Source organism: Macaca mulatta, chromosome 6, assembly GCF_049350105.2.
Source record: "Macaca mulatta isolate MMU2019108-1 chromosome 6, T2T-MMU8v2.0, whole genome shotgun sequence".
Taxonomy (NCBI): domain Eukaryota; kingdom Metazoa; phylum Chordata; class Mammalia; order Primates; family Cercopithecidae; genus Macaca; species Macaca mulatta.
This window is the reverse complement of record NC_133411.1, coordinates 186,628,490-186,655,810: the sequence shown is the minus strand read 5'-3', so window position 1 is coordinate 186,655,810 and position 27,321 is coordinate 186,628,490. Positions and strand designations below refer to the sequence as shown.

The 27,321-nt window shown below is 46.7% G+C and overlaps 1 protein-coding gene and 1 long non-coding RNA gene across 5 annotated transcripts in view; one reads left to right on the top strand and one right to left on the bottom strand.

Moving 5' to 3' along the window:
* Positions 1-26,657, bottom strand: part of LOC114678987 (uncharacterized) — a 35,725-nt gene extending 9,068 nt beyond the window's left edge. For 2 of the 4 annotated variants that reach the window (XM_077937484.1, XM_077937486.1), the window contains exons 1-9: positions 23,506-23,685; positions 20,077-20,262; positions 19,586-19,616; positions 8,452-8,519; positions 7,975-7,999; positions 6,068-6,165; positions 5,278-5,302; positions 3,324-3,391; positions 2,534-2,558 (exon numbers count right to left, since the gene is read on the bottom strand). In XM_077937484.1, coding sequence (XP_077793610.1) covers positions 2,534-2,558; positions 3,324-3,391; positions 5,278-5,302; positions 6,068-6,165; positions 7,975-7,999; positions 8,452-8,519; positions 19,586-19,616; positions 20,077-20,262; positions 23,506-23,571 — 592 coding nt within the window. In that variant the 5' untranslated portion in view covers positions 23,572-23,685. Of the gene's footprint in view, positions 1-2,533; positions 2,559-3,323; positions 3,392-5,277; positions 5,303-6,067; positions 6,166-7,974; positions 8,000-8,451; positions 8,520-19,585; positions 19,617-20,076; positions 20,263-23,505; positions 23,686-24,003; positions 24,066-25,935; positions 25,961-26,422 lie in introns of those variants that run through there. The other 2 variants (XM_077937487.1, XM_077937485.1) reach the window with 2 other exon arrangements.
* On the top strand, positions 25,378-26,875 carry LOC144329610 (uncharacterized). Its single transcript, XR_013395032.1, has 2 exons — positions 25,378-25,512; positions 25,831-26,875. It is a non-coding gene; the product is annotated as an uncharacterized LOC144329610 (long non-coding RNA).
* Positions 26,876-27,321: the final 446 nt, after the last annotated feature.

The following is a 27,321-nucleotide window of genomic DNA, read 5'->3' as shown; positions in this document are numbered from 1 at the left end:
AGGCCCGGGGGTGCTAACACATGGAGGACAGCAGCCTGGTCCAGAGGGCTCCTCGGCAGGGGCACGCTTGTGACAGAGAATGAGCATCCTCTGCAAACACTGTCCAGACAGGAGCGCAGGAGGCAAGCGGGGACACCTACCCTGGATGGGACCCCATTCAGACCCCTGGGTTCATGTGGGGCTCAACAGACTGCACGGCGTGAGCGGGAGAGCTTTTCACACATGAGCTGGATCTCGGCACAGGGCTGTTTGCATTAGAACACCACTGCAGCCCAGAAAAGGTGCTCAGGGCTGAGCTCTGAGATGAGAAGGAATGAGACGGACACAGTCCCTGCGCTCCCAGTGACCAGTCATGGTCAGGATTCCTCCAGCCAGGAGGGAGAAAATACAGACTTTAGGAATGAGGATTTCAAGACAATCTCAGAGAAACTCTCAAAATGATGTCTTAGGGGTTATACAAAAGAGTCACACGGTGTCATTACCACCAACAAACAGAGAGATAAAGAAGACATGGGGAAAAAAATGTTCCTCTCGCTGGATGCCTAGGTAGACTGCCAGGCAGTGCTCAGACCGGCCACAAAGTCCAGGCTCTGCTCCTTCCCCTCGGATGGGGTCTGAACATCCTGCCTGGACCCAGGGCATAACATTCACTGACTCTCCTAAACTTCCAAACTTGGCTTCCCCTCATGCCTTCCTTCTCCCGCGCAAAATCATGTTCCTTTTCAGGCCCAGGCTGAGGCTGTGCCCTGCTCTCTCTCTCATGGAGCCCACTGGGCAGTCGGCCATACATTCTTAGAACCTCAGTATTGGTAACATTGATTTGTACCTTTAATCAAACACCACAGTAGGTCCCCTCAGTGCCCCAGACAAAATGATCTGGAAATTAAGATGACTAGGGGAATTCCGTTATGAGGACATAGGTTCTGGGACACGTAAGGGACATTTTAAAATCGTGCAGCCTCACTGTGTTGAGAAGTGGGGAAAATGCCATCACCCACAGAGCAAACCACCTTGACTTGCTTTTGCACAACCCTTCGGAAGCAAACAAGAACCTTTATCAAGCGTGGGTTCAACGAGGACATCATGAAACCTCTGCTGTCCTACAGCTGAGTGCGTCTTTCCCCGCCTTGCAATGCGTGAGCCACCCTACGTCCTGCTAGGAGGAAGGCAAGGGCTCACCCTGCCTCTCAGACCCACGGGCAAACCCCTTGGTTCCCTTGCCCCTGTTGCTGTGTTTCCCTTGCCCTGTTGCCCTGGTGCCCCTTTCTGGGGCAAACAAGGGACATTTTAAAATCACACAGCCTCATTCTATTGAAAAGTAGGAAAAACACTGTCACCTACGCAGCAATCCAAATGACATATAAGAAGTTTCTACCAAATGCACACTCCGAAGAAACTCAAACCAGAGTTGGCTCATTTTAGATCCATATGGACTAAAACCAACCACCTTGACTTGTTTTTTGCACAGGCCTTCAGAGGCAAAGAAGAACCTTTGTCAACAGTGGAGGCAACGGGAGCATCACGGAGCCTCTGCTGTCCCACAGCTGTTTGTCTTTCCCCACCTGCAAGTCACGAGCCACCCTCCATCCTGCTAGGAGGAAGGCAAGGGCTCACCCTGCCTCTCAGACCCTCAGGCAAACCCCTTGGTTCTCTTGTCCTGTTGCTGTGTTTCCTGAGCTGAACACACAGAAACCATGACTAGTGCTGCAGGCTGAGCCTCTACATTATCTATTCTGGGTCACATTATCTGATGGTCAATATGAGGCCGCAACAGAGAGTCGGATGAATTCACCCCAACCCTGCCTTCAGGCTCCTCTTTTCTCAGTCTCCTACCAAAACTGGCTGTGGCATGGGGCTGCCCCAGGGTCTCCCTGCACAGGAAGGAGCCCTGATCCACTCCCTGCTAAAGATGGATCGTGGAGGATCAATTCTGAAGGCTTTAGTAGAAAAGGCTTTTGAAGGAGGGAAGTGGCAACAGTGAGATGTCATGACCACTCCAATGCCAGGAGGAAATAGGAAGGCCTGTTACCAGGTGAGATTTATTAGAAACTGAGGTTTAGAAAGAAATTCCCAATGAAACAAAAAAAAACAATTAGCAGAGATACTGAAAACATTTTTGTTCTATTAGTACCCAGTGAACATTTGCATGGGTGTTGACAGGATTTCCTTTAGGTTAACTAACGTATCCTTTGCATGCGGTAAACTGCACTCTTTGTAAGATGACACTTTCAGTGATAATTACCTATGCATATCATCAGGCATCCCCCGACACACACCCAGGCACACTGAGCATCACACCGTATGTATTCACACAGACACACGCCAGACACGTGCACACAACCAACCCCATCCCACCGACAGAAAACAGAGCTGCTCCCAGGGACTGAAGAGTGTGGCCATCGCCCCTTATCTGAAAAACCCATTTCCCCCATTCACACTCAGGCTGTCTGTCTATGAAAAAGCCAGTGAGGCAGTGCCACATTCCTATCATCTGAAATATTCGTCCACACGGGAGACATTCCCCAGTACATACCATTCTCCTGGTCTGCGCAGGTAACCTGTAATAACAGAAAACACATTGCTATGAGCATCAGACCATGCTGTGTCCTGTGTGCACAGATGTCTTGTTCACTTGGTGACATTAGAAAAGCAGACGGGAAACAGTCAAAGGAACCCAAAATAAGAACAGGACCAACCGAATCATGCTAAAAACGTAAGCTGTTTCCTCTAACTCCATGTTGCTTGGCAATTAAGTAATTTTGTTCCAAAGAGAGAATCAAGCTGCTAAGGAAAAAGCTCACTGCCACTCAGACAGTGGCTGATGCTGTCATTTTCTCCTGCCATCTTAAATCAAACCTCAGTGGGGAACAGAGTCTCACTCTAAATTCTCCCTACCGAGGACACTGTGTAAGTCACCTACGATACATACGGTCAGATTCTCGTATCTTATTTTAATTCAAGAAAATAAAGCTAAGAAAGTAACATTTTCGGCCGGGCGCGGTGGCTCATGCCTGTAATCCCAGCACTTTGGGAGGCCAAGGCGGGCGGATCACAAAGTCGGGAGATCGAGACCACGGTGAAACCCTGTCTCTACTAAAAAAAAAATACAAAAAATTAGCCGGGCGAGGTGGCAGCGCCGGTAGTCCCAGCTACTCGGGAGGCTGAGGCAGGAGAAGGGCGGGAACCCGGGAGGCGGAGCTTGCAGTGAGCCGAGATCGCGCCACTGCACTCCAGCCTGGGCTACAGAGGGAGACTCCGTCTCAAAAAAAAAAAAAAAAAAGAAAGAAAGTAACTTTTTCATTGACAAAAGCAGGTGGCCTGACCTTCAAATGCTGGGGAACGTCCTCAGCTGAGCCTTTGTTGCTGTCTTCCAGGGACTCCTCCTTGCAACCTAGGAGGACAAAGAGTGACGGTCAGCGGGTGCGAGGCAGGAGCAGGGAAAAATGGCTCTGTAGCCCCAGGCCACCTCATCAATGTGAAATAACCCATATCGAACAGGACACAGCACCCAGGGCAGGCTGTGTGTCCCTGCAGCCTCTCAGGGCTCCTGCCTCCTAATCGGACCTGAGCTCACTTGCCCTCCCTTCCTGAGTCCTTCCAACGCCATTTCCTCCCTAGAACCCACCTGTGGTGCTTCTGTATATATCAGTCATTCTAGAATATTTACACTTGGTAAAAAGCAGCCTTTGTTCTGAGAGACTTCATTCTAGCCCCAGTATTCTATACATTCACCAATCTTTTGTGTTAAAGACAATAAAACGAAGCTGTAAAAATACTCAATTATATTCTATTTAAAGATAACCCCACTTAGCAAGTGCTGTCCGTCCTTGCACTCAGCCTTCTCAATGCGATGTCTGTGTGTCCGGGTCCCCTGCTGCTCACACGCACACTGGCTGTGACACTGGGACAGCACGTCATGGGGGCAGCAGGTGGCAGCACTGACCATCTCCAACCCAGCTGTGCCGGGACGACGGCAGGGGAGTCGGTGGGAGGCCAACACCCAAGTTGTGTCTGGAGACCACATTTGGCGCTGTGTCTCCATTGTGTTTACTACTCAGCGGAAGCATTTTTTTTTTCTTTTTTTCTTTTTTTCTTTTTTTCTTTTTTTTATAGAGGCTCTCTGTAACCCAAGCTGGAGTGTAGGGGCATGATCTCTGTTCACTGGAACCTCTGCTTCCTGGGATCAAGTGATCCTCCCAACTGAGCATTCCAGGTAGCTGGGACTACAGGTATGCAACCATGCCCAGGCAATCTTTTGTATTTTTAGCAGATACACGGTTTCATCATGTTGCCTAGGCTGATCTCCAACTGGACTCAAGTGATCCACTTGTCTCAGCCTCTCAAACTACTAGGATTACAGGCGTGAGCCACTGTTCCTGGCCAACTGGAGTGTTTCTAAGGCTTGTGATAATCATGTTATTAAATACAATAGAGCATGTTCCTGAGTATTCCCTGCTTTTGACCACAAGCTGAGAAATGACCCCACCGCTACTGCCAGAAGCCTGTGAGCTCGCTCTGTGTGTTTCACACTAATGACCACACCAAAGTCCAGTGTAAAATGTACCTACTGCTACCCTGGGTTAGGCAACCTTTTGAGCCCTGCCTACAATGACAGACAGTGTTGGGACCTCTCTAGACTCTCATCCTTCCACATGCACACACAGAGGCTGGAACTCCCTGGACTAATGGTGAGTTATACCAGGGCTGGCTGGTGAATGCACAATAGTCACCCACTGCATCAATCCTCCTCCCATTCCTGAGTTCACATTCGCCTCTTGCATTTAGGAGATTGAGAGCCTGGGAAATTCATCTCTGCATCGTCTCTATCTGAGGATGAGGATATAAAATTTACCTTCAGGTACAGCTGTGGGGGAGGATGAATGCGTTACTTTATGTGAAGTGTGCAGTGGTGATGCAACTTCTTAGAAACATTGCTCCTTGGGTTGTGCTCTGCACAGGGGAACATGCTTTCTGGGGAAATGCCCACACACTCCCAAAGACATTCCCAATCCCTCCACATGACTCTCTCCTCCGTACCTCCCGACCCTGAGGCACAACACACTGTTCCATCTACATGACAATCCTGCCTCCCCGGATTCGAGTGATGGTCATAGTTCTCAACTGGACTCAGTGTTTTTTATACCAAACTGTCCAAACCTCATTTCTCTCAGGAAGCTCAAACCAAAGTGGCTCTCCAGCAAAAGCAGGCGAGCAAGTGCCACCTTTTGCAACCCTGACGATCTTTTCTTAGCAAAGGAGTGATTCCAGAACACACACCTTTTTCTTCAGGCAGTCCGCCGGCCTGCATTGAGAGAGAGAAAAACACTGTGAGTTTCAGACCATCCGAGTCCCGTGGGCATAGGTCTGTTCTTCACTTGGTGGCAGTAGAAAAGCAGATGGAAAACAGTGATCAAGTCAAGGGAACCCAAAAGGACAGGAAAAATGGACTCATGCTAAAGTTTCAGGGGGGTTTTGGTTTTTTTGTTTGTTTGTTTTTGTTTTTTTAGACGGAGTCTTCCTCTGTAGCCCAGGCTGGAGTGTGGTGGCATGATCTCTGCTCTCCACAACCTCCAATTCCCGGATTCAAGCAATTCTCCTGTCTCAGCCTCCCGAGTAGCTGGGACTACAGGCGCCCACCACCATGCCCGGCTAATTTTTTGTATTTTTAGTAGAGACGAGGTTTCACCCTGTTAGCCAGGATGGTCTCGATCTCCTGACCTCATGATCCGCCCGTCTCAGCCTCCCAAAGTGCTGGGATTACAGGCGGGAGCCACCGCGCCCGGCCTAAAGTTTCTCCTGGAGGATGTTTCCTCTCAAGGTCATGTTCCTTGGCAATTAAGTGATTTTGCCCCAAGGAGAAAATCAAGCTGCTGAGGAGAAAGCTCACTGCCGCTCAGTGCGTGGCTGATGCTGTCATTTTCTCCCGCCGTCTTAAATCAAACCTTAGTGGGGAACAGACTCACTCAGAATTCCCCCCACCAAGGACACTGTGTAAGTCACCAATGATATATACGGCCAGATTCTCGTATCTTATTTTAATTCAAGAAGATAAGGCTAAGAAACTAACTTTTTCTGTGACAACAGCAGGTGGCCTGACCTGCCACTGTCGTGGGGCCTCCTCATCTGATTCATAGATGAATTTTTCCACGGGACCCTCCATGGGACCTAGGAGGACACAGAGTGACCATCAGGAGGTGCAGGGGAGGAGCAGGGAAGGCTTTTGATCCTCAGGCCGCCTCATCAACGTAAAATAGCCCATCTCGAACAGGGCACAGCACCCAGGGCAGGCTGTGTGTCCCTGCAGCCTCTCAGGGCTCCCGCCTCCTCATCTGACCCGAGCTCACTTGCCCTCCCTTCCTGCATCCTTCCAACGTCATTTCCTCCCTAGAATCCACCTGTGCTGCTGCTGTAACTATCATCCCACCTAGCAACCTTTCTTTAAAGAGAAGACTTAATTGTAACCAAAATATTCTAATTATTTCCTCGTCATTTTTGAAGGCAATGAAATAAAGCTTTGAAAATACTCAGTTTTCTTCCTATTTAAAGGTAACCCCTATTTAGCACCTGCTATCTGTCCTTCCACTCTCTCTTTTCCATACGTGTGTGTGTCCGTGGAGTCTGTTGCTGCTCACACTTACACTGGCTTTGACACTGGGACAGCCTGTCATGCGGGCAGCATGTGGGGGCACTGACCCTCTCTAACCCAGCTATTGGAGATTCCAGCAGGGAAGAGGGGGCACCAGGCTGACACCCAAGTTGTTTTTGACACCATATTGGGCGCTACTTCTTGGGTGTGTGTGTCACTAAGCTGGAGCATTTCTAAGGCTCGTGGTCATCATGATTTTGGTTTGGTTTTTTGTGGCGGGATCTCACTCTGTTTCCCAGATGGGATGCAGTGGCACAATCAGGGCTCACTGAAGACTCCACCTGCCAGGCTAAAGCAATCCTCTGGCCTCAGCCTCCTGAGAAACTGGGAATATAGGAGCACGTCACCACGCCCGGCTAATTTTTGTGTTTTTTGTAGAGATGTGGTTTTACTATGTTGCCCAGGCTGATCTGAAACTCCTGGGCTCAAGTGATCCTCCTGCCTCAACCTCCCAAAGTGCTGGGATTATAGGCACGAGCCTCCCCATTGGGTCCAATCATATCTTTAAACACAATAGGACATATCCCTGATTATTCTCTGCTTTTGAACAGCAGCTGAGAAATGACACCACCACTGCAGCCAAAAGCCTGTGACTCCCCTATGTGTGTTTCACATGAAGGACCACCCCAGACTCCACTGTGTTGCTACCCTGCCTTTCACCATCACTGAGGACATCTTACAGTGCTGGGCAGTGTTGGGATCTCTCTAGGCTGTTGTGCCTCCACATGCACACACAGATGCTGGAACTCCCTGGTGTGGTGACGAGTTATACCAGGACCATGTGAGGACTGCGGAGCAGCAGCCCATCACGTCCACCTTTCACCCCTTCCTGAGTTCACATTTGCCTTTTCCATTCAGGGAATTGAGAGCTTGGGAAATTCATCTCTCCACCATCTCCAATCTGAGGACGGGGGATGTTCAACTAACCTTCCGGTACAGCTGTGGTGAAGGATGAAGTGTTGACTGATGTGGGGATGGAATGTTGTTTCTAGAACATTGATCCTTGGGTCGTGCTTTGCACAGGGGAACATGCTTTCTAGAGAAATGCACACACACTCCCAAAGGCATTCACCATCACTCCACACGGACTCTCTCCTCCATACCTCTCCACCCCGATGCACCCTATTCCTATTTAAATGACATCACTGCTTCTGGAAACTACCGTGGATGGTCACAGTTGCTGACTCAACTCTTCATTTTTTTACACCAAACCGCCCAAACCTCATTTCCAGCAGGAAGCTCAAACCAGCAAAAGCCGGGAGGAAAGCGTCACCTTTCTCAACACTAAGATATTTTCTTAGCAAATGGGTGACCCGCAGAATACATACCGCTTGCCCAAAGCGCTGAGTCCCTCTGCAGAGAGAAAGGAAAACACCGTGAGTGTCAGACCAGGCTGTGTCCTGTGTGCACAGGTCTTTTCTTCAGTGGCTGACATTAGAAAACCAGATGAGAAATAGTGTTCCATGCAATGGCTCCAAAATAAAGCCTAGAAGACACTTGTGGAAAGGCAGGCACAAGAGTTTTGTCTAAGACTTTCATATGATTTTTGTTGTAAATCCACCATTGTTTTCAAACAGTAAGCACTTCTCCTGAGGAAAAGGTTACCTGCACACAGTTTGTAACTGAAGGTGTCATCTATGCGTGCCATCATGACCTAGCTGGTCATGAACTCTCACATTTTCCCACCAAGAAATTCTATAACTTATCTATAATGTCCATGGTAAGGTTTGCATATCTTAATTCAAATGAAATAGGAAGAAGCCAAGAGAAATACAATTCCCATCTTAGTCAATGAAAGATCTTACATTGACAACGGCCACGACTTTCTCTGTGGACTTCTCGCTAGGAAGCTCTGCTGCAAGAAACTTGAAACCTAGGAAACACGAGAGTCACTGTCAGCGCATGGGAGCTGCGGAAGGATCCCTCAGGCAGCCTTGGGTGCTGTGGACGGGGGGCTGGCGTGTGTGGAAAAGGTGGGTTAACAGCACGAGCTGAGCTGCTGCTGGCCGTCCTCCTTAGTGGAGAAGGAAGGCAAAGGAGACCATCAGGAAGGCCCTGGGAGACAGAGCCTTGGTTCTCTAGCTAAGCCACCCTCATCGGTGTGAAAGCTGATCTCAAACAGGGTACAGCATACAATGTGGCTGTGTTTCAACAGCGTCTCAGGGAGTCTTCTATTCAAACCTGAGCTAAAAGCTAAGTTTTGTTTTGTTTTGTTTTGTGACAGAGTCTCCCTCTGTCACCCAGGCTGGAGTGCAGTGGCATAATCTTGGCTCACTGCAAGCTCTGCCTCCTGGGTTCGCGCCATTCTCCTGCCTCAGCCTCCTGAGTAGCTGGGACTACAGGTGCCCGCCACCACGCCCAGCTAATTGTTTGTATTTTTAATAGAGACGGGATTTCACCGTGTTAGCCAGGATGGTCTCCATCTCCTGACCTTGTGATCCATCTGCCTCGGTCTCCAAAGTGCTGGGATTACAGGCGTGAGCCACCGCGCCCAGACTTTTTCTTTTTTTTTTTTTGAGATGGTCTCGCTCTGTCACCCAGGCTGGAGTGCTGTGGTTCAATCACAACTCACTGCAGCCTCAACCTTCCAAGCCCAGGTGGATCCTTTGCCTCAGCCTCCAAGTCGCTAAAACTACAGATGCCCCCATCGTGCCCAGCTGATTTCTTGTATTTTTTGTAGAAATGGGGTTTTGCAGGCCGGGCGCGGTGGTTCAAGCCTGTAATCCCAGCACTTTGGGAGGCCGAGACGGGCGGATCATGAGGTCAGGAGATCGAGACCATCCTGGCTAACATAGTGAAACCCCGTCTCTACTAAAAAATATACAAAAAACTAGCCGGGCGAGGTGGCGGGCTCCTGTAGTCCCAGCTACTCGGGAGGCTGAGGCAGGAGAATGGCGTAAACCCGGGAGGCGGAGCTTGCAGTGAGCCGAGATCCGGCCACTGCACTCCAGCCTGGGCTACAGAGCAAGACTCTGCCTCAAAAAAAAAAAAAAAAAAAAAGAAATGGGGTTTTGCCAGGTTGCCCAGGCTGGTCTTGAACTCCTGGGCTCAAGCAATACACCCACCATGGCCTCCAAAAGTACTGGGATTACAGGCATGAGCCACAGGTCCCGGCCTGTGCTGCCTTCCTGATCCCTTCTGAGGGCATTTACTCCCAGGACCCATCCGCACTGCTGTGTGGATCACCCCTCCTATAAGATTTCTTACTTCATAAAATCAGCCCTTCTTTCAAAATATGTAATTCAGCCAAAATATTCTGTAACATTTATCTGTCAAACATCTGTTTTAAGGAAAATCAAAGATTTGAAAATATACTTATCCTACCATTTAAACATGACATGTCACATGTGCTATCTGTCCTTCCGGCCTCTCTTTTCAACACAACACGTGTCCAGGGAGTCTGCTACTGCTCAGGCTCCCTCTGGCTCTGACACTGGGAGAGCCCGTCCTGGAAGCAGCAGGTGGGGGCGCTGACCCTCTCATGCCAGCTGTGCAGGAATTCCAGCAGGGGAGACGGGCACCAGGCTAACGCCCAAGCTGTTCCTTGAGCCCCTGTTTGATGCTGTGCCTTAGGTGTGTGTGCTAGTGAACTGGAGCATTTCTAAGGCTTGTGGTTACTATGTTCTCAAATACAACAGAATATGTCCCTGATTATTCTCTGCTCTTGACCGGGGGCTGAGGAATGAACCCATCATGCCGCCAAAACCCTCTGAGCTCTGCAAGTGTGCCTCACATTAATGACCACACCAGATTCCACTGTAAAATGTAGCTATTCCTACCCGGTGTTAGGTGACCACTAAGACCGTCCTGTAATGACAGTGCTTAAAATCTCTGCAGGCTAGCACACCTCCACATGCGCACATAGGAGCTGGAACTCCTTGGCATGGTGATGAGTTATGCCACGGCTGTCTGATAAATGCACAATAGTAGCCCGTCGCATCCATGTTTCACCCATTCTTGAGTTCACATTTGTCTCTTCCACTTAGGAGACCAAGAGCTTGGGATATTCATGTCCACACCATCTCTATCTGAGGAGTGAGGACAGGAAACTTACCTTCAGGTACAGCTGCCATGGAGGATGAAAGGGTTGATTGCTGTGACGTGTACAATGGTGATGAATTTTGTGTTTAGAACGGTAATCCTTGTGTTGTGCTTTGCACATAGGAACACACTTTCTGGGGAAATGCACACACGCTCCCAAAGACATTTATGATCCTTTTACATAGACTCTCTCCTCCACAACTCCCAACCCTGATACACACCACCCTCTTCCATCTAAATGACACTACTGCTTCAGGGACTGTGGGGGGACCCCCGGAAACTATTGCTACAGAAGAAAAGATGAAATGCCCCTGATTATTGTAAATACAAAATTGCAAGTGGGATAGTGTAAAGACAATGCCAGGTTGGGCTGCCAGAATGAGCCAACAGCGCGTGATGTGCTTCCCCCTGCAGAGAGCCTATGAATGGACATGCAGTCAGGGAGGTTTCACATCACCAAGATTCCTATCCCAGAAAAGCAGATGTTCATAGTTCTGGGAATGGAATGCAACCCTTGTGGAGAGCCTATAAACGGACACATGAGCACGTGCCATCATTATTCACCTACCGCATTGAATCAATTGTCACATACGATGCGGGGCTTTTCTGGAAGGCTGGCGGTTCCCTCCGCAAACAAGGTCCCAGAGAAGTCTAACGCTTTCTCTAATCACTCCACCATCCTTACCACCCTGTGCTACCACCTTGAGTAGTGAGGGATCGAGTTACTTAATGTTCTTTCTCTTTCATTTTCTCTAAAATAAATACAAATTTTTAAAATGCTACTTCTAGATCTGTCACAGTGACTCACAGCTGTAATCCTAGCAACCTTGGGAGGCTGAGGCAGGAGAATCACTTGAAACCAGGAGTTTGAGACCAGCCTGGGCAACATAGCAAGACTCCATGTCTATAATAGGTATTATGCTGTATTTGCTACAGATTTTATTGACAATCATTTTTATACTTTCTTGTAATTCGCACACCTTCCTTTTAGAATCTACATTTTATTTTATATATAAGATATAATATAAACTACTTCATATCAGATAATTTATATTTCAAATAATATTCATAGTTTATAAAGTACACAAGGATATCTGAACATCTATTTGTAAAAGGGACATTATAAGAAAAAGAAACTGGGGAGGAAAGACAAAAAAAATTCAGAGAGAGTGAATAGAATTATTTTCAGTATTCTAGAATAAGAAAATTGGATGCTATTTCACTCGTTCTAATAGTTTATATTGGTGGAATATTATCTATACTATCTTAGCATGAGTAAACATCCCACCCAACAGTATGTTTTATTTTTTCTCTCTTGTACATATTGTAATTGTTATTAGGTTAAGTTTGCGTGAGACCTTCAGGTTAAATCTGAGAATAAAAGAAAAATTAATTGGAAAAAAAAAACGGACACATGAGGGGCACCTGTTCATATGGATAAGATAGGGCTATAAACGCCCTCATCTTGCCATGGCTCTTCTAGGCCTCTTTAGGGTTAAGACATACTCCCTTCTGAGAATTTCTGGTCTAACCAGTTGTCTAGCTTCACGTCCTGTTTCTATGGATTGTTTGTAACCAGCTTTTGCTGCAACTGTTACTGCTGATTAATACATTGCTAATCATAGGTTATGGAAAGACTGTGTTTCTGTTTTAAGGCTCTGTTAGAAATTAGATGCACACACTACATTGTAAATTCTTATCTCTGTATACTGTGCTTCTGCATACAGATGTTATGTTAAAGAATTACTTCATCCCCATGTGACTGTCTCACCTCATAATCAAATGACCCTAAATCCCTCACTAACCTACCTCTGCCCTCACTAAACTTAGTAATAAATGCTGGTATATCCAGTGCATTGGCGGCATCGCAGGACCAGAAGGCAGTGACTCCCCTGGACCCAGCTTTCACTATATAGTGTGTCTATTATTTCTCAACCTGCCAATCTGCCTGGGAACAAAGAAAGAGCCCCGTTGCCTTGCAGGCTGCTGGCCAGAGCCCACAGTATCTGGCACCCAACGTGGCTTCTTTGTTCCTCAGCTCAGTGCACTCCGAGTGCGGGTTTGTGACCACTAGTCTTCTGTCTCGACGGTAAGGTCTCTGTGTGTGTGTTTTCCAACTCTCCCCTCTTTTCAGATTTGTCAACCGGTATCATTCCAGGGTTATGATGGGACAATCACATCTAAACACCAGGCTTATCTGTCTTTTATTAAACTTCTTAAACAGGGTGGAATCAAGGCTGATTCCAATAACTTTATTCTCTTATTTCAGACTATTGAAAAATATTGTCCTTGGTTACCTGACAAAGGTTCTATGGACCTGTTAGACGGGGATAGAGTTGGCACCACGCTCCGCCAACTCATGAGAGATGGTGTTTTACTTCCTATTTCTGTTTGGACTGACTGGGCTCTTATTCATGTTGCTTTACTTCCTTTTCAGTCTGGTGATCCTCTTCAACTGCCACAAGTTAACACGGATGGTGAACCGCTCCCTTTACCTTGGGTACCTGACTCCCCCACTAGTCCTCCTTCTGATCATGAGGAGGAATTCCATCTCTCCTTGTTTTCTCCCCAAGAGGAGGAACCTGGTGATGATCCCCTCCCTCCACCTCCTATCTTGGAACCCGTATATGTTAACTCTTCTTTTACTAGGCCATTGCCCCCTCTGCCAGAGGAGGACATGTGGCATTCATCTGAATGGGCTTTCTCTTGTTCCTCTTGCCCTTTGGGACCTCTCTCCTCTTCTAAGCCTACTGTTTCTTTCAAAGCTCCAGGACCCCTCCTTTCAGAGGCTTGGAATCCTGCTTCCCCCAAGTCCGTGTCCTGGCGCCCTCACTCTCCTTCTCTCTTTTCCTCTGCCCCTGCACAATAGAAGTGCAAGTCACCTGTTTGGGGAGAGCAGTAGCCACTTTCCAAACACAAGTTGGAGGCTTTAATTGAAATTGTTAATGATTTACTGGAAGCAAACACTACTGAGCCCTCCTTATCTCCAAGAAACTCGCCTGTTGTTTGTTGTACAAAAAAAGTCAGGAAAATGGAGGATGGTAACAGACTTAAGAGCTGTTAATGCAGCTATTAAACCTATGGGGGCATTACAACCCGGTATGCCCTCCCCCTCCATGATTCCTAAGGAGTGGCCTTTAATTATCGTTGACCTTAAGGACTGCTTTTTTCATATTCCTTTAGACAAGTCAGACTGTGAAAAATTTGCTTTCACTATACCTTCCATTAACAATTCAGCTCCTGCAGCTAAATATCAATTGAAAGTTTTACCTCAAGGAATGATTCACAGTACCACTATTTGTCAGTTGTTTGTCAACACTGTGTTACAACCTGTCCAACAGATTTTTTAAAATAATTACATTCTTCATTATGTGGATGATATACTGATTGCTGCTCCCATTAAAGATTAATTAATTCAATGTTTTACCTCTTTAAAATGAGCTGTTGCCAATGCAGGACTCCACATTGCTCCTGATAAAATTCAACAAGCCGCTCCTTCTCTGTACTTAGGAATGCAGCTAGGAGCTCGCTCCATTAAGCCCTGAAAAGTCCAACCTCACACTGACAATTTAAACACCTTAAATGATTTTCAAAAATTACTAGGTGACATCAGTTATCTCAGACCAACCCTAGGCATCCCTACTTATGCATTATCTCATCTATTTGCCACTCTATCAGGAGATACAGATTTAAACAGCCCTTGCTCTCTATCTGAACGAGCAAAATGAGAGTTGTCTTTTCTAGAACAAAGAGTGAGAGAGGCACAAGTCTCTCGTATTGACCCACATTTGCCTTTACAATTGTTAGTTTTTCCTTCCATCCACTCTCCTACGGGACTTATGGTACAAAATGATTCTCTAGTTGAATGGGTATTTCTTCCTAATTCAGCCTCTAAAACTCTTTCAATATATCTTGATCAAATGGCCACTTTAACTGGGTTAGGACATCAACGTATCACTAAAATTTCCTACTTTGATCCAAACATTATTGTGGTCCCTTTCAAAAAATGAAGTTAAAAATGCCTTTTCTACATCCTTGTGCTGGCAGACTAATCTGGCTGACTTCATTGGCACTATTGATAATCGTTTGCGTAAGTCAAACTTCTTTCAATTTCTGCAAAATACTTCCTAGATTCTACCAAAACTTACTCGTTCATCACCACTAGAGGCAGCCGTTACCATTTTTACCGATGGATCCAGTAATGGAAAGGCAGGGTATGTAGGACCAAAAGATAAAGTCATTTCTACTCCATACACTTCTGCTCAAAAAGCTGAGTTGTTTGCTGTTATCTCTGCGTTACAAGATTTTGATCAGCCTCTTAATATTGTCTCTGACTCAGCTTATGTAGTCCATGCCACTAAGGCAATAGAAACAGCCACCATCAAAAATATTACCGACACTAATCTGTTTTCTTTGTTCTCTTTATTACAAAAAACCATCAGAAACCGAAAGCACTCTTTTCTCATCACTCACATGTGTTCTCATACTAATTTGCCTGGACCTTTATCTAGTGGTAATCATAAAGTTGATACTCTATTTTCTCTAGCCGTTACAGATGCAGAACAATTTCATCAACTCACTCATACTAACGCCTCAGGTCTTAAACATAAATATTCTCTCAGTTGGAAACAAGCTAAACAAATTGTACAACACTGTTCTCATTGTCAAGTTCTTCTCTTACCCACACAATCTCCTGGAGTGAATCCCCGAGGCCTTTCTCCTAATGCTATTTGGCAAATGGATGTTACTCATGTTCCTTCTTTTGGAAAATTAGCGTATGTGCGTGTCACAGTTAACCCCTTTTCCAGTTTCATCTGGGCTACCTGTCAAACCAGAGAAGCCACTTCTCACATTAGAAAACATGTTTTCAGCCAGTCGCAGTGACTCACGCCTGTAAGCTCCACATTGTGGGAGGCCGAGGCAGGTGGATCACGAGGTTAGGAGATCGAGACCATCCTGGCTAACACCGTGAAACCCCGTCTCTACTAAAAATACAAAAAAAAATAGCCACACGTGGTGGTGGGCACCTGTAGTCCCAGCTACTCAGGAGGCTGAGACAGGAGAATGGCGTGAACCCGGGAGGGAGAGCTTGCAGTGAGCTGAGATCACACCACTGCACTCCAGCCTCGGCAACAGAGCGAGACTCTGCTGAAAAAAAAAAAAAAAAAAAATATATATATATATATATATATATATATATATGTTTTCATGTTTTGCAGTTATGGAAATTTCTAGTGAGCTCAAAACACACAAAGGTCCAGACTATTGCAGTAAATCTTTTAAAAATTGTCTTGATCGGTGGCGTATTAAACATATCACTGGTATTCCTTATAACCCACAAGGCCAAGCTATTGTAGAAAGAAGCAACAGAACTTTAAAATTACAATTACTTAAACAAAAAGAGGGGGATAAGGAGTTGTCTACCCCTCACATACAACTAAACTTGGCATTGCTCATGTTAAATTCTCTTAATATTCCTAAATCTAGTTCTGTTACTGCTGCCAGAAAACAATTATCTGGTAACCGTCCCACGGTAAACCAAGCAAGGGAAGTATGGTGGAAAGATGTTCAATCTAATATATGGTCAAAAGGTTCTATTTTAACGTGGGGAAGAGGCTATGCTTGTGTTTCCCCAGGTGAACATCCATCTCCTGTTTGGATTCCTGCTAGACACCTGAAATTGTGTCCTGAAGATGCCTGCAACAACGAGACAGAGAAAGTTGCTGAGAAAACACCACAGCAGGAAACAACTAACACATCCAACTGTCGAAAAGAAGACAATGACCACGCTAACTCCTTTACAACAGACAATCCAGTCCGTCATCCTGAACAACTCGTCTCCAGCGATCCAGGTCCGGCTCAACCTCTGCCTCCTCCTGATGACACTGATCCTTCTACCCTCTGTCACCCCACAGACTGTTAAAAACTACACATATTGGGCCTGTATTCCTTTTCCTCCTCTTATGTGAGCCTTGACATGGATGGACGCTCCTATCGAGGTCTATGTTAACGATAGTATTTGGATGCCTGGTTCTGTAGATGATGGTTGTTCTGCCCAGCCTCCAGAAGAAGAAACCCCTTTCAATGTCACTTCAGGTTGTAGGTACCCACCTTTGTGCCTGGGACCCACTAATGGATGTCGTTCACTAGATATTCAAACTTGGGCAGTCATACTACCATCTGGTCACTCTGTCCCTCCTTTAGGACACTTGGTATCAGGGCTCTCATTAAAACGTCTAAGGCAGATCAAAACAGGAATCACTGATTATGTTCACACATCCCAATACAAGCCTTTAGGACCTGTGTGTCCTCTCGACTTGTCTTCAAATGCTGGCAAATTAATAAGGAAGGATGGTGTTAGTCCAGAAGGAACTGTGCCATTGTTGATTGGGCTCCTAAAGGTCATATGACTAATGATTGCTCTCAGGGTCACAGAGATTTCAACATTTTCTCGATGATATTACTTATCAAAAAAGTAGTGACAACCCTCCCCTATTACATCGTAGATTTAACTCCTTTTTTCCTTTTAAGTGGAAAGGGGCAGGGGTAGCCCCTCCAAAGCCAAGGCTTGTTGTTCCCCACTTAGGACCTGAACATTCAGAATTATGGAGATTAACCATAGCTATGACTGGTATGACAGTTCAGGCTGGATAAAGCGTTATAAGTAAATCCACCTTGTCACCTCGAAAACTAAGACAACAGATTGATTTACACTACTATTTCCACACAGCCAAAAATATCACTATGGCAATCGTCAAAAGGTCAATTCGAAGATGGGACAGTAAAGATTATGAGCACATACATGCCCCCCCTTTGCTAATGTCCCCCCACCACCTCTCATACAACCTATTCCCCCCACCCCACATTCACAAAAAAAGAGTACCATCCCAAAATAGAAATACTATCTATATGGAGTCCAACAAAACTATACCACTTAAAAGTTGTGTTAAATCACCATATATGTGATTAGTAGGAAAGATGCATATTAGTTTAAAACCAACATAATTACCTGTGTTGATTGTTACTTGTATTGACTTATCCTTTAATCAATATCATAGTATTTTAATAGTCAGAGCCAGAGAAGGTATTTGGCTCCCTGTAGCCTTACATAGGCCTTGGGAATCTTCCCCTTCTATCCATGTTATTAACAATATTTTACAAAAAAATCTTAAAAGGAGTAAATGATTTATTTTACATTAATTGCAGTGATAATGGGCTTGATTGCTGTTACTGTGACTGCTGCTACTGCTGGAGTTGCATTACATCAATCTATTCAAACTGCTCATTTTGTGGATAAATGACAAAAATATTCTACTTGGATGTGGAATTCTCAGTCAGGTATTGATCAAAAATTTGCCAATCAAATTAATGATCTAAGACAAACTGTTACGTGGATGGGAGATAAAATTATGAGTTTTGAACATAGATTACAAATGCAATGTGATTGGAATACTTCTGATTTTTGTATAACTCCATTTCAATATAAGTCTGTTCACAATTGGGAATCAGTAAAACGCCATTTACTAGGAAGTGCAGATAATTTAAGTTTAGACATAAGCAAGCTAAAAGAACAGATTTTTGAGGCCTTTCAAGCACATTTAACTGCTTTACCCAGTGCTGAAGTTTTAGACAGTATTTCTGAGGGGTTATCTAATCTCAACTCCATTCAATGGGTAAAATCTTTGGGAGGATCCACTATCGTTAATTTTGTTCTGTGTATAATTTGTGCTATTGGTTTATTGTTCATGCATAAAATTGGAAAAAAATATTCTTCAATCCAATTGTGATCAGCGCCAAGCTATGACTGCTATGGTTCATTTAAATCAGAGAAAAGGGGGAGATGTAGGGAGACCCCCTGAACTATTGCTACAGAATAAAAGATGAAATGCTCCTGATTATTGTAAATAGAAAGTTGCATGCAGGATTGTGTAAAGACAATGCCAGGTTGGACTGCCAGAATGAACCAACAGCGTGTGATGTGCTTCCCCCTGCAGAGAGCCTGTGAACGGACGTGCAGTCAGGGAGGTTTCACATCACCAAGATTCCTATCCCAGAAAAGCAGATGTTCATAGCTCTGGGAATGGAACGCGACCCTCATGGAGAGCCTATACACGGATGCATGGGGGGCGCCTGTCCATATGGATAAGATAGGGCTATAAACGCCCTCATCTTGCTGCAGCTCTTCAAGGCCTCTTTAGGGTTAAGGCATATTCCCTTCTGAGAATTTCTAGTCTAACCAGTTGTCTGGCTTCATGCTCTGTTTCTATTGATTGTTTGTAACCAGCTTTTGCTGCAACTGTTACATCTGATTAATATCTTGCTAATCATAGGTTATGGAAACACTGTGTTTCTGTTTTAAGGCTCTGTTAGAAATTACTGATGCACACACTATACTGTAAATTCTTATCTGTGTACTGTGCTTCTGCGTACAGATGTGTGTTAAAGAATGACTTCATCCCCATGTGACCATCTCACCTCATAATCAAAAAACCCTAAATCTCTCACTAACCTACCCCTGTCCTCACTAAACTTAATAACAAATGCTGGCATATCCAGTGCACTGGTGGCACTGTGGGACCAGAAGGCGGTGACCCCCCTGGACGCAGCCTTTCCTATCTTGTGTGTCTATTATTTCTCGACCTACTGATCTACTTGGGAACAAAAAAAGTGTCCCGTTGCATTGCGGACTGTTGGCCAGATCCCACAATAAGGGACTGGACTGTGATGCTCACGGTTCTTTACTAGACTCTTAATGTTTTCTAACCAAACTGTCCAAACCTCATTTCTGGCAGGCAGCTCAATCCAAAGTGGCTCTCCAGCAAAAACAGGCTAGTAAGTTCCACCTTTCTCAACAATGAAGATTTTTTCTTAGGAAAGGGGTGCGTCCAGAATACTTACGTCCTTTCCTGGGAGGTCCTACTCCTGTTTGCTGCATATAGAGAAAGGAAAACATTGTGAGAATCGGCCATGCTGTGTCCTGTGTGCACAGGTCTTTGTTTACATGATAACATTAGAAACCTAGACAGGAAATAGTGCCTGAGGCAATGGCCCCAAAATAAAGCCTAGAAGACATTGTGGAAAGGCACAAGAGTTTTGTGTAAGATTTTCAAAATGATTTTGGTTGCAAAGTCACCGTCATTTTCAAGAACGAATTTCTCAAGAGGAAAATGCTCTCTGCCATGCAGTTTGTCACTAAAGCTGTCACCTACGGGTACCATCTTGAATCAGCTCTTAGTTGGTAATGGACTCTTACTTACATTTGCCCACCGAGAAATTCTGCAATTCATCTATAATTTCCATGGTGAGATTTGCATATCATAATTCAAATGAAATGGAAAGAAACCAAGAGAAATAAAATTCTCATCTCAGACAAATAAAGAAGAGTTTACCTCACAAAGAGCTAGGGCCACTTCTGCGGACACCACACTGGACTCCGTCACTAGGAAACATAGAGTCATTGTCAGCCGTGGGAGCTGCTGAAGGGCCTCTGGCAGCCTTGGGTGCTGAGCACACAGGGCGGCGTGTGTGGAGGAGGTGGGTGAGAGCACAGGCTGAGCTGCTGTTGGGCCACTCTCCTTGGTGGTAAAGGCAAGCAAAGAAGACCATCAAGAGAGCCCTGGGAGACAGAGCCTCGGGTCTCTGGCTAAACCACCCTCATCACGGTGAAGTAGGCAGTGTTCACACAGGCAGCACACAAATGCACGACATCACTCCAGGACAGGGTCTCCTCACAGAAAGAGGCCCGCTAAATATCCTCTTTTTTGTAAAAATGTTACTATGTCACTTAACTTTCCTAAATAAACCTATGCTCCTACTGCAGTTAACATCCATTTTATTGGACTTTAAAACATTATGGTGAGCTGGCCAGGTGCAGTGGCTCACGCCTGTAATACCAGCACTTTGGGAGGCCCAGGCAGGCAGATCACAAGGTCAGGAGATGGAGACAATCCTGGCTAACACGGTGAAACCCTGTCTCTACTAAAAATACAAAAAGATTAGCCAGGCGTGGTGGTGGGCACCTGTAGTTGCCACTACTCAGGAGGCTGAGGCAGGAGAATGGCACGAACCCGGGGGGCAGAACTTGCAGTGAGCTAAGATCACGCCACTGCGCTCCAGCCTGGGTGACAGAGCAAGACTTCGTCTCAGAAAAAAAAATTTTTTCACAATATTTATTATTTTAATCCTTAATTGCACCCTTCAGGAGCAGACAGGACCACAACAGCAAACACAGAGGGGAGCCCACGCACTTCTCCCAACCCTGAATCAGAATCCACACGGGAACCTGGATTTGTGTGGGACTCAGCAGACTGCAGAGGGTGAGCAGGAAGCCTTTTCACACTCGTGGTCTATCTCAGGACAGGGCTGTGTGCATCAGAACATCACTGGGGCCCCCAAGATGGCCTGCCCAGGGCTGAGCTCTGGGATGAGAACCAACAAAAAAGACACAGCGCCTGCCTTCACAGTGACCAGCCATGGCCAGAATCCTTCCACCCATGGGTGAAGAACACAGACTTTGGGACTGATGATTCCAAGCCTATCTCAGAAAAACAAGCAAAGTGATGTCTTGTGGGTCACAAGGGAGATTTGCAAGGAACACCTGGCCTCTGGGGCAGCCCCTCCCTTTGCTTAGCTCATCCCGCACTGGAACTGGCTCCCCTCCCACTTCTGCCTCAACTAGTGTGAAGCAGCTGCCCTGGCCAGGAGCTGTGAGGCTCCCTCCAGTTAAATGCGATTCTGGGATAAATCAACCTTGACCAACAGCATCTACACAAGGACCAGCTGTCAGGTGACTTCCAGAAGCTGGTGAAAAGTAAATGAATGTTGTTCTCTGTCCCAGCCACAGGGAGAGCAGAGGCCTGAGGACGGCTCTGTGCCTGGCCTGACTCTGATGTCCACCCCTGCTCATCATATCCCCCGCGTCTAAGTCAGGTATTTTGGGAATTCACTCCTCTTCTTTGCCTCTCACTAATTTCTGATTGTGTTGCCATCAACACAGAAAGATGGAGAAGAGAAATGAAAACGCAGCTCCTCTCTCCAGGCTCTTGGAAAGATGGCCAGGCAGTGCTCATGCCGGCGCTGAAGTCCAAGCTCTGCTCCTTCCCGGTCAGATGGGCCCGAACATCCTGGCTGCGCCCAGGGCATGACATTGGCCTGACTCTCCTGACCTTTCAACCTTGGCTTTCCCTCATGGCTTGGATGTCCTCATGTCTTCTTCCTGCTCCTCTAACTCATGTTCCCTTTCAGGCCCAGGCCCAGGCTGTGCTCTGCTCTCTCATGGAGCCCACTGGGCAGCTGGCCGTGAATGTTTAGAACCTCAGTGTTGGCAACACTGATTTGTACCTCTAATCACACACAGCAGAAGGGCCGCCTCAGTGCCACAGAAAAACTGTACTCTAGACAGGAAAGATGACTAGGGGAATTTGGTTATGAGGACACACTTTCTGGGGCAAACAAGGGACATTTTAAAATCACACAGCCTCATTCTATTGAAAAGTAGGGAAAACACTGTCACCTACGCAGCAATCCAAATGACATATAAGCAGTTTCTACCAAACGCACACTCCAAAGAAACTCAAACCAGAGTTGGCTCATTTTAGATCCATATGGACTGAAACTAACCACCTTGACTTGTTTTTTGCACAGGCCTTCAGAGGCAAAGAAGAACCTTTGTCAACAGTGGGGGCAACGGGAGCATCACGGAGCCTCTGCTGTCCCACAGCTGTTTGTCTTTCCCCACCTGCAAGTCACGAGCCACCCTCCATCCTGCTAGGAGGAAGGCAAGGGCTCACCCTGCCAGCCACTCAGACCCTCGGGCAAACCCCTTGGTTCTCTTGTCCTGTTGCTGTGTTTCCTGAGCCGAGCACACAGAAACCATGACTAGGCTGAATGCTGCAGGCTGAGCCTCTACATGACCCCGGCATTAGCTGTTCTGGGCCACATTATCTGATGGTCAATAGGACGCTGCAATGAGGACAGTCAAGTGATTTTACCCCAACCCTGCCTGCAGGCTCCTCTTTTCTCAGTCTCCTGCCAAAACTGGTCATGGCTTGGGGCTGCCCAGGGCTCCCTGCAAAGAAAGAAGCCCCGCCCACTCCCCATGCTGAACACGGGTCGTGGAGGACGAGTTCTGATGACTCCAGTAGAAAAGGCTTGTGAAGGAGGGAAGTGGCAACAGTGAGGTGACACGACCACTCCAATGCCAGGAGGAAATGGAAAGGCCTGTTACCAGGTGAGGTTTATTGAAAAATGAGGTTTGGAAGGGGATTCCCATTGAAAAATAAAAATGAATTAGTAGGGATCCTAAGACAGTTTTGTTCTGTTAGTACCCAGTGAACATTTGCTGGGTGTTGACGGGATTTCCTTTGGATTAATTGAAGTGTTCTTTGCATGCAGTAAACTACACACATTGTAAGCTTACATTTTCACTAATAACTGCCTGTGCCTCTCATCAGGCTGCAAGACTGATGGCATTTTTATACTAAGAATGTGGACACTAATAAGGGGAAACATGTGTTAGGATCACATACACACCCCCAGGCACAGTCAGCATCACACTACACGCATTCACACAGACACACACCAGTCCCGTGCACACAAACCCACCCCACACACAGAGAATGCAGGTCCTCTCAGGGACTGCAGAATGTGCCCACAGGTCCTTCACCGGAGCAACCACTTCTCCCGCCACAGCCCGGGTCCTCAGTCACAACAGGAAGCTCCACTCCGGCTGCCTGTGTGCAGGAAAGCCAGCGACACAGCGGCACATTCCTCATCACCTGGATTCCTCATTCACACGGGAGGGATTCCCCCATACATACCACTCTCCTGCTCTCTCCAGGCCTCCTGTAATCACAGAAAACATATTGCTGTGAGCGCCAGACCATGCTGTGTGCTGTGTGCCCAGGCCTTTTCCTCACTTGGTGACCTTAGAAAACCAGATGGCAAACAGTGCTCAAGTCCAAGGAACCCAAAAGAACAGGACAAACCACCTCATGCTAAAGACACAAGTTTTTCTTGGAGGATGTTTCCTCTAAGTCCATGTTGCTTGGTAATTAAGTAATTTTGTTCTAAGAAGACAATCAAACGGCTAAGGAAAAAGCTCACTCCACACAGTGCGTGGCTGGTGCTGTCATATTTTCCTGCTGTTTAAAATCAAGCCTCAGTGGGGAACAGACTCTCCCCCTAAATTCTCCCCACCAAGGACACTGTGTAAGTCACCTGTGATAAATACGGTCAGATTCTCATCTCTTAGGCTCATTCAGAAAGATAAAGCTAGGAAAGCAACTGTATTCCTCAGATAAATGCAGGGGTCTGACCTTCACTTTCCATGGAGTTTTTTTCTTCTTCGAAAGTTCCACCTTCAGATCCTTGGTGGAATCTAGGAAGACAAAGAATGACGGTCAGCAGGTGCAAGGGAGGAGCAGGGAAGAACAGCTTTCTAGCCCCAGGCCACCTCATCAAGTGAAATAGCCCATCTTGAACAGGGCACAGCACCCAGGGCAGGCTGTACATCCCTGCAGCCTCTCAGGGCTCCTGCTCCCTGACCTGACCTGAGTTCACTTGCCTTCCCTTCCTGAGTCCTTCCAACATCATTTTCTCCCTAGAACCCACCTGTGGTGCTTCTGTGGGTATCAGTCATTCTAGAATATTTACACTTGGTAAAAAGCAGCCTTTGTTCTAAGAGACTTCATTCTAGCCCCAATATTCTATACATTCACCAATCTTTTGTGTTAAAGACAATAAAACAGAGCTTTGAAAATACTCAATTATCCTCTATTTAAAGATAACCCCACTTAGCAAGTGCTGTCCATCCTTGCACTCAGCCTTCTCAATGCGATGTCTGTGTGTCGGGGTCCCCTGCTGCTCACACGCACACTGGCTGTGACACTGGGACAGCACGTCATGGGGGCAGCAGGAGGCAGCACTGACCATCTCCAACCCAGCTGTGCCGGAGGTTCCAGCAGGGGAGACGGTGGGAGGCCAACACCCAAGTTGTTCCTTGGGATGATACTTGGCGCTGTGTATTGATTGTGTTTGCTACGTAACTAAAGCATTTCTTTCCTTCTTTCTTTCGATAACGGGTCTCTGTTACCAAAGCTGGAGTGCAGTGGCACGATCTCTGCTCACCGGAACCTGTGCCTCCTGGGATCTAGTGATCCTCCCCAGTCAGCCTCCCAGGTAGCTGGGACCACGGGTGGGCCACCACGCCGAGGTAGCTTTTTGTATTTTTAGTAGGTACGAGGTTCCACCACTCTGCCTACCCTCATCTCCACTCCTGATCTCAAGTGATCCACTTGCCTCGACCTCCCAAACTACTAGGATTACAGGCGTGAGCCACTGTTCCTGGCCAACTGGAGCGTTTCTAAGGTTTGTGATAATCATGTTATTAAATACAATAGAGCATGTTCCTGAGTATTCCCTGCTTTTCACCATGAGCTGAGAAATGACCCCACCACTACTGCCAAAAGCCTGTGAGCTCGCTCTGTGTGTTTCACACTAATGACCACACCAAAGTCCAGTGTAAAATGTACCTACTGCTACCCTGGGTTAGGCAACCTTTTGAGACCTGCCTACAATGACAGACAGTGTTGGGACCTCTCTAGACTCTCATCCTTCCACATGCACACACAGATGCTGGAACTCCCTGGACTAATGGTGAGTTATACTAGGGCTGGCTGGTGAATGCACAATAGTCACCCACTGTACCAATCCTCCTCCCATTGCTGAGTTCACATTCACCTCTTCCATTTAGGAGATTGAGAGCCTGGGAAATTCATCTCTGCACCGTCTCTATCTGAGGATGAGGATATAAAATTTACCTTCAGGTACAGCTGTGGTGGAGGATGAATGCGTTACTTTATGTGAAGTGTGCAGTGGTGATGCAATTTTATTTTTAGGGAAATTGCTCCTTCGATTGTGCTCCACACAGGGAAACATGCTTTTTGAGTAAATGCCCACACACTCCCAAAGACATTCCCAATCGCTCCACACGACTCTCTCCTCCGTACCTCCCCACCCTGATGCACAACACACTGTTCCATCTACATGACAATCCTGCCTCCCCGGACTCGAGTGGACGGTCACAGGTCTTTACTGGACTCAGTGTTTTTTATACCAAACTGTCCAAATCTCATTTCTGTCAGGAAGCTCAAACCAAAGTGGCTCTCCAGCAAAAGCAGACTAGGAAGTGCCACCTTTTGCAACCCTGAAGATCTTTTCTTAGAAAGGACTGATTCCAGCACACACACCTTTCTCCTCGGCCTGTTCCTCTGCCTGCATTGAGAGAAAGAAAAACATGAGCTTCAGACCATCCGAGTCCCGAGCGCGCAGGTCTTTTCTTCACTTGGTGACATTAGGAAACCAGATGGAAAACAGTGCTCAAATCAAAGGAACACAGAAGAAGAACAGGACAAACTGACTCATGCTAAAGTTTCTCCTGGAGGACGTGTCCTCTAACTCCGTGCTGCTTGGTGATTCAGTGATTTTCCCCAAGGAAAGAATCAAGCTGCTGAGAAGAAAGCTCACTGCCGCTCAGGGCGTGGCTGACGCTGTCATTTTCTCCCGCCGTCTTAAATCAACCCTCAGTGGGGAACAGACTCACTCAGAATTCCCCCCACCAACGACACTGTATAAGTCACCTATGAGATATAGGGTCAGATTCTTATGTCTTATTTTAACTCAAGAAGATAAAGCTAAGAAAGTAACTTTTTCCCAGAGAAAACCAGGTGGCCTGACCTGCACTTCTGCGGCGTCTTCATCTCTGGTTTTCCTGCGGAGTTTCTTCGAGAGAGAATATCTTGCCACTAGGAGGACACAGTGACCGCCAGCAAGTGCAGGACAGGAGCAGGGAAGACAGGCTTTCCAGCCCCGACTGCCTCATCCATGTGAAACAGCCCATCTTGAACAGGGCACAGCACCCAGGGCAGGCTGTGTGTCCCTGCAGCCTCTCAGGGCTCCCGCCTCCTCATCTGACCCGAGCTCACTTGCCCTCCCTTCCTGCATCCTTCCAACGTCATTTCCTCCCCAGAATCCACCTGTGGTGCTGCTGTGGCTATCATCCCTCCTAGAGGTTTTCTACTTGATAAGAAGCAGCCTTTCTTTACAGAGAAGGTTTAATTCCAACCAAAACCTTCTATTTTTTCACTACCCATTTGTTTTAAGGACAATGAAATAAAGCTTTGAAAATACTGTTTTCTTCCTATTTAAAGATAACTGCTATTTAGCACGTGCTATCTGTCCTATACTCTCTCTTTTCCATACGTGTGTGTGTCCGTGGAGTCTGTTGCTGCTCACACTTACACTGGCTTTGACACTGGGACAGCCTGTCATGCGGGCAGCATGTGGGGACGCTGACCCTCTCTAACCCAGCTGTTGGAGATTCCAGCAGGGAAGAGGGGGCACCAGGCTGACACCCAAGTTGTTTTTGACACCATAAGCGCTACTTCTTGGGTGTGTGTGTCACTAAGCTGGAGCATTTCTAAGGCTCGTGGTCATCATGATTTTGGTTTGGTTTTTTGTGACAGGATCTCACTCTGTTTCCCAGATGGGATGCAGTGGCGCAATCATGACTCACTGAAGACTCCACCTGCCAGGCTAAAGCAATCCTCTGGCCTCAGCCTCCTGAGGAACTGGGA